Source organism: Petaurus breviceps, unplaced genomic scaffold (assembly GCF_028583685.1).
Source record: "Petaurus breviceps papuanus isolate PSGF00001 unplaced genomic scaffold, PetGlider_PUasm1.0 115, whole genome shotgun sequence".
NCBI classification, from domain to species: Eukaryota; Metazoa; Chordata; class Mammalia; order Diprotodontia; family Petauridae; genus Petaurus; species Petaurus breviceps.
In genome coordinates, this window is record NW_027185612.1 from 10,562,309 (window position 1) to 10,573,979 (window position 11,671).

The 11,671-nt window shown below is 36.6% G+C and overlaps 1 protein-coding gene across 1 annotated transcript in view; it reads right to left on the minus strand.

Moving 5' to 3' along the window:
• Positions 1-275: 275 nt before the first annotated feature.
• The window catches only part of LOC138158691 (receptor-type tyrosine-protein phosphatase N2-like), a 187,965-nt gene continuing 176,569 nt past the window's right edge, over positions 276-11,671 (minus strand). The window contains exon 12 of the mRNA XM_069084825.1: positions 276-3,507. Coding sequence (XP_068940926.1) covers positions 3,436-3,507 — 72 coding nt within the window. The 3' untranslated portion in view covers positions 276-3,435. The remainder of the gene's footprint in view (positions 3,508-11,671) is intronic.

Consider the following 11,671-nt stretch of genomic DNA (forward strand, 5'->3'; position numbering starts at 1 on the left):
ATCTGCTACATCCCATCCCATCATTTTTTTTTAAAGACTGGCATCTTTAAGATTCATCTCTATTAAGAGATTTTCTCTATTGTTTCTCCTCTTGGATCACTCCTCTGTCTCCACACATACTTCCTTCTATCTTGTTTCATGATTCTTATAGAGTGGGGTTTTTCTGTATTCTCTACAAAAAGTACAAGATATTTGAAGCTGGGGTATCACTCAGGATGTCTCTAGTACAATGCCGTATGTAGTTTTGAAGGAAGAATGACCATGACCAATAGTGGTAATTGTTATTGATGCTATTTATTGACAATGGCAATTAGAATCACTATTGATTAGAAAGGAAGGAATACCATTAAACAACATATTTACTTGTGGAGTAGAAGTTCTGCAGGTAACCATAGGGCATAATCCTGTAATATGGGTCACAAACTTACAGGCACCAAGGAGGAATTAGAGATTGTTTTGTTCACCATAAAATAATTTTAAAAGTAAAATGTTTTTGACCACAGAACTTTACCTGATGGAGAGATTCAGGTAGATTTACTCTGGCCCAAGTTCTAAACTCAATTGGCCACTGCCAGAGTCTTTGGGGGAAGCGCCATAGATAGAATGCAGAATTACCAACTATATTAGCCTTACATAAATTTAATCAACCCACTGAAATATTCAGTAAGTCTGTTCTCCCTCTGGGAAATACACAAGGAGAAAAATTAATGCAGCTAGTTCTCTGGGACCATTCACCTATGGTTAGTTGTAAAGCAGAGTTATACTAACTACTCCTCCACTAAGTGTTTGAGATCATTCTCTTAATATAACAGAATAAGGGCTTGGAAGTTAATCAATGGAGACGCAGTAGTCTGTCTTCAGAAGCTGATGCCATTGTTCTGACTGAAGTTATTGATCCAAAGTTGCTCAATGGTGATTATTTAACTTTACCTAAATAGTCAAATATTGAATTGGAAAAGGTCTCTTTTGATCATCATCTCCTAGGAATGTATTTTCTTTTAGTTATTGCTTGAAAAGCTTTAAAATGCTTATCACTTAATAGCTGTTTTCAGGTATTCTGAGGGGCTGTTATGCAGAAGAGGATAATTCGGTCACCTCTAGCTTCACTGAGGACAGAAGAAGAAATAGACTCGTCCCAAAGCATGGACAATTTGTGGGAGGTATTTAAGGAAGATCTATCTGGTAGCAAAAGGTTTGAAGAGGTACTAGGACAAATGTCTAGTGACTGAAGAAGGATGTGGGAGCTCATTTCCTAGAGATTGGAGGGAGGCAGATGCTCATCTACCTGGAACGCTTTATGTAGAAGAAAATGGTATCTGTAATCACTTCCCTATGGGATACCCATATCAAGCAGTTATAAATACTAAGAATAGACTATGACACCTACTTAGAAAAAGGTATTTCTGAAGTCTTCTGATAAGATTAATTATTTTGCTAAAAATAAGATTTCTCTGACATCGTTGTCTTTAATATACTTCATACATAGTAGTTAAAATAGCAACATGATGTTCGGCTCTAAGTATACACTATTACTGTTCTAAGCAAACCTAAACTTATGTCAGTTTTCAAAATAACATAAAATTTGATAGGAAAAAAGAAGCGTTCTCCCATCCATAAATGAAGACCATTCAAGTCTGAAATCAAACGTTTAATATGGCACAATTAAATATATCTCTCTCATTGGAGGATATGAGACATACATAGTATACATTACAATTAAGTATTAGTTCCCTTCATTCAGATAGTTTTCTTGCCTATGATTTAAATTACCACTAGAAAAAAAAAACACAATTGTTCAAAAAGAAAGGTAGATGTGTTAAAGCAGCATCACATGCCTATGCCATTAACAGATGTATGCATTTTGGCAGCTCTCTTTTTTCTTACAGTAGGCACTGCTTCTTCAAATGTAATAGCTAGTTAAAATGGTAGGCATGACCTGGAATGCAGTAGAAAAGCAAAGGGACAGGAAACACACAATACACAACCTCATGAATAGACCTTTGGGTCTTGTTTAGCGTTATAATCATGTCCAATGAAAGGCAAAGAGAACAGGTATCTTTGGGAGCCCAACAACCCAGAATACAATTTTAACAAAAGTTTTCAGTCCCCAAATATAAATCCCAAGTAACCGATCTCATTCAGCAAGGGGGTGAAAAATCTTGTTAAATAAGGCATTAGACATTACATGGACAAAACATTAATGGATGTCTGATTATTTCTTCTATCTTTCTACTAAATGTTTTTGACATTATAAAGTCACATGTAAAGAAGTAAGTTTCTTTATCAGCCTTCCCTTCCATGAAGTGAATGGGAATCTCCATGGTACATTTCCCAGGGCTACCAACAAGGACCCATAAAACATTCCCTACAGGTTGTCCCATTGCATTTCTTGACTGTGAGGTTACTGTGTTAGATTGGTTAGTGTGGTATTCAGAAACTTTCCATAAGCACTTTGTTGCATTTTTCTTTCTATTCTGACCATTCAGTCACACAATGAATATTGATTGCAATGCTGCTGTCCTAATTCTGGACTGAGATATCTTTCCACATTAGATGGACTAGGGTATTGTTTTTAGTAAGTTTCTATCACAGGGAAAGTCTGTCCCTATGTTTGAATGGAACCATAGCACTTATTTAGCATTATAAGGTTGGTGAAATGCTTTATGTGAGCTGGAAACGTAACTTAAAAGTTTTTAATCATAGTAAATGCATAGGATGAAGGTGTATTTGAACATGGGAGAAAATCCTTGTGATCACTGTAATACTGTGGATTCTATGCTTTTGGCTGCCAAATAACTGTACCAATAAGGCCAAATCACCTGCCTTCAGCTTAGGTCAGCAGCATGACACCAGAAATTCATTTTTTCCTGGCATTTGTATAAAAGCTACAGAATGTTTAAACAACTGTTAAGGTAACCTTCTGTCTAGCTGCTCAAACTTGTCCTGGGAAGATAGCATCTCTTTATGGTAAGTGAGGTTTATACATAAATGTATTATCTCCAATGTGATTTTTTTTAACCTGTGAGTTTTAATTTAAGACCCTATCAGTCTTCCTTTGGAAAGCTTTAGATGAAAACTAAGCACTCTTTTCTGAGAACATAAGAATATACTAATTAACGAACTACTACTATTATATTATTTGAAATTAAATGTGTGTTTTCAAGAAGTGAAAAATTATTTGAAGAAAATGAAAATGAATAGATGAATTATTCCCTCCTTTCCCAACACTGGATGTTTCTATATATTTATTTAAACAAAAATACACAATTTAACTGCTAAACTGTATCAGCTATAGGCATTTGAAGACCCTATGACTATGTGGTTACAATAGAAGACACAGTTAAGGTCAAGTCATAGTTTCCAACGACATTCACAGGGATGGAAGATGAGGAGATGAGGGACGAGTCTTCAGAGTGCTTCAAGGAATGGGGATGCTCACTGGGGGAGAGCCTTTAGTATTGCGTTTACTTCCTCTGCCACTGCTGTCAAGGCAAATTCAAACTGTTCCTGTGGACATTTAGGGGAAAAGAAAAAAGAAAAAGTGGGTGAACTAGCATTGCTTTCTTCTTGTCCCAATTTGAAATTCTGTTGTTTTGTAGAAAGAGACCATTTAGACAAAACAAGACCATCCAAACCATACCACATACTCCAGTGGAAAGGAACAAAGTGAAATTCAGTTTGTTAATGCAGCAGACACAAACTTGACACTGGAGCTAACGTTGAGCAGAGCACCGAGCAAGTGAAAGCCTCATTCTTTATCATCATGAGGAAACACTGCCAGTAGAAACCAACACACTAGGGAAGCTATTTTCAGCAGAGTTTGGAGGAGAGGTGGTGGTGCTCTGGTTTCATCTGCTAGAAAGATAGAAAACAGTCAACCAGTCCTGACTGACATAGGTTAATGAGGCTAGTGCCTAAAATAGGAATCTTTAGCTTTGCATTACCATCTCCAGATGATAGCAAGCATGGTGATGTTTTTAGAACTCAGAATTATAAATTAATCCTGGGTTTTTCTCTCCTTAAAAAGTAACATACAGAGTGAAGAGCAATGTTGTAATCGCTTTCCAAATCAACATTTATCTCAACACAACCCACAATTTTGCTTAAATTGCCAAGGAACTTACCTCATCAACAATGTTTTTCTTATTAAAGATATGAGTTTGAGTGTATATGTACATAGAGAGAAAGAAGCAGATAGAGGGAAGGGAGAAGGAGGTGGGAGGAAAGAATCACACAGATAGATAGAAGGCAGACAGCCTAGATAGTGTATTAGAAAGAGCACTAGACTTTGTGTAAGGAGGGGATTGGGTTTGAGTACTGGCTATGACAGTCCTGGCTAGGTCATTAAAACTCATTGGGTCTCAGTATCTTATAAAGAAAACATCTTGAAAACCATAAAGTGCTGTAACGATGCCAGTGACTTTGAGGAAATGAGAACTTAGATATCTATAACTTTTCAAAAGAAGAATCCATCCTGGAGGGAGATGGGCCTGAATAGCATCAATGGGTACTTAAATTGAAAATTTTATCTTTTATTTCATAGATGGCTTATATATTTTGAGAAGCTGAATGATAGAATAACTCTAAATTTGCATGATGATTGATTTTGACTTAAACTGTCCAGGTCACATTCTATATGGATAAAAAATTCTCAGTTTTTTCAAGGAGATAGCAACTACTAATCAACTACTATTTTTTTCATCATACAAACCCCATGGATCTAAATTTTTCCTTCAAAGGTCAATTTTAAAAATTATCCAGGATTGTTTTTTGGCCAAGAGCAAAAGATAGCTTTTCCCCTTTAATATTACTCTTAAGGCAATATTACAAAAAAGATGCACGATGCATATTCTTTTTTTACTGAAATTTCATCTTTTATTGATAATGAAAATCAAGTTTGCATGCTATCCTTTTGGATTGTATTTAAGCTTCTTTGATTTTTATAAAATATTATTTAATTCCCATCTGTGATTTCTTTTTTTAATGTAAATAGTATTTTATTTTTTCCAACTATATGTAAAGATATTTTTCCCTTCAATTTACTTATTTTAGTTTTCATCATTCATTTCCTATGATTTTGATCTACAAATTTTTCTCCCCATATTTCCCCTACCCCCACCCCAAAATAGCAAGCCTACTGAATACCCCTTCCCCTAATCTGTTCTCTCTTGTATCCTCCCCCATCCCTCCTAACTTTCTAGTAGGGCAAGATAGATTTCTATACCCCAGTGACTGTATATCTTATTTCCCAGTTGCCTGTAAAAAACAATTTTTTTAAACATTTGTTTTTAAAACTTTGAGTTCCAGATTTTTTTTCCTTCTTCCCTCCTCACCCACCCCCACTGGGAAGATAAGCAATTCAACGTAGGTTGTACATGTAGTTACACAAAACATTTTCATAGTAGTTATATTGTGAAAGACTAGCTATATTTCCCTCCATCCTATCCCACCCCCAATTATTCTGTTTTCTCCTTTGACCCTGTCCCTTTTCAAAAGTGTTTGCTTCTAACTACCTTCTCCCCCAATCTGCTCTCCCTTCTTTCATCCCCCTTCTTATCCCCTTCCCCCCTATTTTCCTGTAGGATAAGATACCCAATTAAGTGTGTATGTTATTCCTTCCTTAAGCCAAATTCAATGAGAGTAAGGTTGTCCCATTCCCTCTCACCTTCCTGCTTTTCCCCTCCATTGTAACAGTTTTCTCTTGCCTCTTTTATATGAGATAATTTACCCTGATCTGTCTCTCCCTTTCTTCTTCTCCCAATGAATTCTTCTCTCACCTCTTAATTTTATTTTTTTAGATATCATCCTTTCATATTCAACTCATCCTGTGCCTTCTATGTATACACGTACATACATATGTCCACACTCACATATATATTTTTATGCACATACACCCTCCTATACATACATATATATTCCCTTCAACTATCTTCATACTGAGAAAAGTCTTATGAGTTACAATTATTGTTTTTCCATATAGGAATGTAAATAGTTCAACTTTAATAAGTTTCTTATGATTTCTTTTTCCTGTTTACCTTCTCATGCTTCTTCTTTTGTTTTTTGCTTTTTTTTGGAGGGTAATTGGGGTTAAGTCACTTGCCCAAGTCACATGGCTAGTAAGTGTATCAAGTGTCTGAGGCTGGATTTAAACTCAGGTCCTCCTGACTCCAGGGCCGGGGCTTTATTCACTGCACCACCTAGCCACCCCGCTTCTCTTGCTTCTTGTAGTTGAAAGTCAAATTTTCTGTTCAGCTTTGTTTTTTTCACCAAGAATGCTTGAAAATCCCCTATTTCATTGAATGACCATATTTTGCCCTGAAACATGATACTCAATTTTGCTGGGTAGGTGATTCTTGGTTTTAATCCTAGCTCCTTTGACCTCTGGAATATTATATTCCAAGCTCTTCGATCCCTTACTATGGAAGCTGCTAGGTTTTGTGCTATCCTGATTGTGTTTCTACAACACTCAAATTGTTTCTTCCTCACTGCTTGCAGTATTTTCTACTTGACCTGGGAACTCTGGAATTTGGCTATGATATTTCTAGGAGTTTTCTTCTTGGGATCTTTTCCAAAAGGTGATTAGTGAATTCTTTCAATTTCTATTTTGCCCTCTTGTTCTAGAATATCAGGGCAATTTTGCTTGATAATTTCTTGCAAGATGGTGTCTAGGCTCTTTTTTTGACCATCATTTTCAAGTAGACCAATAATTTTTAAATTATCTTTCCTGGATCTATTTTCCAGGTAACTGGTTTTTCCAATGAGATATTTCACATTGCCTTCTATTTTTTAATTTGTTTGGGTCTCTTTTATACTATCTTGATTTCTTATAAAGTCATTAGCTTCCAATTGCTCCAATCTAATTTTGAAGGAATTATTCTCTTCAGTGAGCTTTTGAAATTCCTTTTCCATCTGGCAAATTCAGCTTTTTAAGGCATTCTTCTCCTCATTGGCTTTTTGGGCCTCTTTTACCATTTGAGTTAATCTGTTTTTTGAGGTGTTATCTTCTTCAGTCAGGTTGTTGACCTGATTTTCGTGATTTTCTTGCATCATTCTAATTTCTCTTCCCAATTTTTCCTCCACTTCTCTTACTTGATTTTCAAAGTCCTTCTTGAGCTCCTCCATGGCCTGTAACCAGTTCATATTTTTTGGGAAGCTTTTGATGTCGGAGTTCTTACTTCATTGTCTTACTCCCTTTCTATGCTTTGATCCTTTTTTGTCCCCTAAAAAGGATTGTATGGTCTATTTGTGCTTCCTCTGCTTGCTCATATTGCCAGCCAATTATTTGACTTTTGAGTTCTTTGCCATGGTAGAACTCTGCTTCCAGATTGCAGAGAGATATGTCCCAAAATGCTGGGGTTTTCACAGCTGCCAGAGATATTAGGAGGATGCCCTCTCTGCAGCTCCCACAAGCTCTGGAACACTGGCCACACACCCCAGGACCACCACCTAAGACCACGATCCAGATCCAGAGAGATTATCGTCTGAATCGTCCCTTTATGATCTTCAGGCCAGGAGCTCCTGAAGCAGCCAAGTGGTGGTGGCTGTAGCTGCTGTGTCTCTGCTGCTTCTCGCCCTGGGGGCAGAGGCTAGACTGGGCTCTTCTGTTCCCCTCTGTTCCAACAGAGTTTCACACGGATCTTTTACTTTGTCTTTGGCGTTTATGGGTTGAGAAGTCTGGAAACTGCCTGCTGATGATTCACTCTCCTGAAGTCTGCTCTTGCCCAGCTGCTGGTTGGGGCCGCCCTGGGGCTGGAACCCTGGCTCAAAGGGGACTGTGCTGGGCTCCCAGCATGCTGTGATACACTCTTCCTGTTGGCCTGATAAGCTGCCTTCAGCAGAAGATTTGTTTCTCTTTGTCACTTTGTGGGTTCTGTAGCTCTAAAATTTGTTTAGAGTAATTTTTTAACATGTATTGGAAGTGATTGGAGTGGGAGCTCACGTCAAGTTTGTGCTTCTACTCTGCCATCTTGGCTCCCCATCTCAATGCACAATGCATATTCAAGATGTTTCTCTTGCTAATATATGTATGGTGAATTCAGTAAATATCATAAACTATAGCTAAGTTGGGTCAATATTAGAATACCTCAACTCATTCTAAAGAATTGCTCTCCAATGTTGTGCATAGAAGTCCACAAGCATTTATTAAGTACTCTACTATGTGTCATATACTGCGCTAAGTACTGGGGATATAAAAAAAAAGGCAAAAAACCCCTCAAGTCCCTACTCTTAAGGAGCTCATAGTCTAATGGAGGAGACAACATGAAAACAGTTATGGACAAACAAGTTTATATATATATACATATATATATATATACACACATATAAATGTATGTATATATATATATATGTATATGAAAGAAAGGAAAGAAGTGAGATGTTGTGGAGATAGAAATGACAAGTTTTGATAATGGATTGAATATGTGAGGGGAGGGAGAGTGAGGAGTCAAAGATAATACCAAGGTATTCAAACCTGGTAAATTGGAAAAGTGGTGATTGAAAAAAAATTGAAATCTGGAAGATGGTGGGGTATAGGGGAAAAGGTAAGGAACTCTTTTTCAGATGCATTGAATTTGAGATGTCCCTGAGATCCTGAATTTGACATGTCCAATTGACAAGTGTTGAAGCAAGAATGAACTTCGAGAGAGAGAATGGGTTGCATATATAGACCTGAGAGTCATTGGTATGACTCCCTTTCATCCCAGGTAATAATTAAACCTATGGGAATTGATGAGGTCACTCAGAGATGTAGAAAAAGAAGAGAAGAGCAGCTAGAACAGAGCCTTGGAGAATACCCATAATCAGGGAATATCATGAATGATGAACCAACAAGACTGAGAAAAAGCAGTTAAACAGGTAGGAAGACAACCAGGAAGAGTCATGCCATGAAAGTCCATGAAAGAGAAAGTCTTCAGGAGAAAGGGTTGGTCAACAGTGCCAAATGAAGCAGAAAGAAATTAGCTTTCTCTTGACTGGCAAATTTTCTCTTGAATTGGGCCTATGAACAAGGAAAAGATTTCTCTACTGGTTTACTTTTTAAGAGTTATCAATGACTCTCAGCAAGCAACTTAGTTAGGGATAAAGACCAACTGGGTAAGTGAATTAGAAAGTGATTAAGTTCCGAGATTTGAAATTTATTTTTGCAATGGGAATTTATTTTTAAGAAAGCACTGAATAGGAAGGGTGTATAGATAAAGTCTAATTAAAGAACAAAACAGCCTTGGAAGAATGACAAAATGTCATCCTGACTCAGACCTGGCCCAAATCCAATTTTAGAAGAACAAGAGGTCATCTGGATGGAAAGGATTTGAGGCCACCTGGTTTTTATAATGTCTGAGAATGGAAAGGATCTGAAAACTAGCCAAGAATTTGATTATTTGCCAATTGAGTAGGAAATTGGGAAATGGGTTAATATTTTCCATACAAAAAATATTAAAAAGGTGTGAACTGAAATTAAATTTGAGCTCCATTATTTTGGGGAGGGTTTCCTATCTTCAATTTTTGGCTACATATACACAGGGGAACAATCTGCAGATGTTTGACTGATATATACCAAAAATTAGTGAGTCAAAAATTGTGTATGGGGGATGGGAATGAGGACAGCAGGGGAAAGGGGATAGTTCAGCTTATTTACTCTGGTTCGTCACAGGAGAGGATTCAAATCAACAGACAATTTTAGTCCCTGCTTATAACAATTTAGTTACTCTATAATTTTCCTCCCTAAGAAATGAACAGAAAAAAAAGACCAAATGAATCCAGAGCAATACTTCATAGCTTACCTTGTATTTATCTTGATGTATTTTGTACGCTTATACATACATATATACATAGGCATATATGTTACTTTCTTTAATACACTATAATTATGCTTCTTGAGGGATTATTTCTTTTTTGTCTTTATATCCCAGGCACCTAGAAGAATGCCTGGTACATAGTAGTACTTAAGAAATTCTTGTTGATTAATTCACATAACTTGTTTTTTCTGTAATAGTAGACATTGGCACATATTATGTACAGTTTTCATGTTAAAAATTTTTTTTGATGGGATTCTGGTGAGAGGAATTGATGATGGAGCTGTCTATGCCAATTCCTTCATTTTGGAGGGTAGTGATATCTCTTCTGCCTCAAAGATTCTGTAAACAACCTCCTCTCTCCTAGGGCAATGAACTCTTTTCTTTTCCTTCAGGAAAATAAGTCAGAACAGTCCATTTGGTCTTCTCTTGGCTTTCTGTAGTCAAAGACTAGTATCTAACCTCTGTTGCAGACAAAGCTTGGGTGTGAAAAGGAAAAGAATGAAATAGAATTGCTGGGTATCTTTGTGTCCATAGCTGGGAATACAGGGAGATGGCCAGATAACTGTGGAAGGAAAAAAATCTCAATTTCTTGGAATGGGCAAGAATGTAGGATGGCTATTAGAGGGATCAGAAAATTCAATATTGAATGTTGGTGATAACAGGAAGCATCTAATGGAGACTATCTGGGGAATTCAGATTAATTGGGAGAGATGTGGGTAAGGATGCAGGAGAGATGAAAGCTAAATGCAGACAGAAAATGATGAAGGAATGATGATAAAGTAAGCATCAGTGTGTGTATGTGTTTTTTCTTCCTAAGAGTTTTTCAAAAAGGGTTTCTGTCATATGTGATGTTCCATAAAAGTGAACAGAAAATAATATCTTGGCCTTGGAACAAACTAGACAGTTGACTTGAATTTCTAAGTGATGAGAAATTTTTTTAAAATGTTAACTCTACCAAATAGTTCTCATAGAAGAAAGTGAAAGGCTCTGATTAAAAATGGTCACTTTCACATAGATACACTAAAGGGGAAGGAAGGAAGAAAGAAATCTGTTTATATATATGTATATATACACACATATATATATCTTGAAGAAAGGGGTACATTTATCTTTTGATGCATGTTATTTTAACTATGTCCTGTAATTTTTTTCTCTCCTCCCTAAAAATAAAACCCTTATTGTGAATGTTAGAAATGGAGTACAGCTGAAATTGTATGGACAATTTCACAGACTGCCTTGTGACATCTCTTGTACAATATACTGCTTAAGTTTTTGTGTGTCTATATGTTGTCTGCCTAACTAAACTACAAGTTTCTTGAGGGATGGACTATTAGATGCTTCTTTTATGTCTCATTCCATGCAGCAGAGTTTATTATACATAGTAGGTTCTAAAGGAGTACTTACTGATCTATTAAACTACCTCATAGAAGCAAAGCAATTTCCCTTATAAAGATAGCTATAATTATAATGAAAGAATAATATAATATCCTATACTAATGTTCTACTCCAATGCCTTACTGTGCCATGGAAGTGTCCCTGTATTCTTTAAGACTATGTTAATGGGGCACAGGCACTAGCAATTTCCATCAAGCAAAAAAGGCTTTGGTGGTCTACATTCCTGTTTGAGGACCTACTCAGCTACATTTAAAAAAGGATCATGAAGCAGTCAGAAACAATTATTAAGTATTTTCTACATGCCTGACACTGTGAGGTACTAGAGATACAAACTGAAAAGTGATTGTTTATTCCCTCAAGAAACCTGCATTCCACTGGGAGAGAAGGGGGAAGAACAACATGTTCCCATGTAGGTAAATTCAGGAGATATCTATCTATATCCATCCATCCATCCATCCATCCATCCATCCATCCATCCATCCATC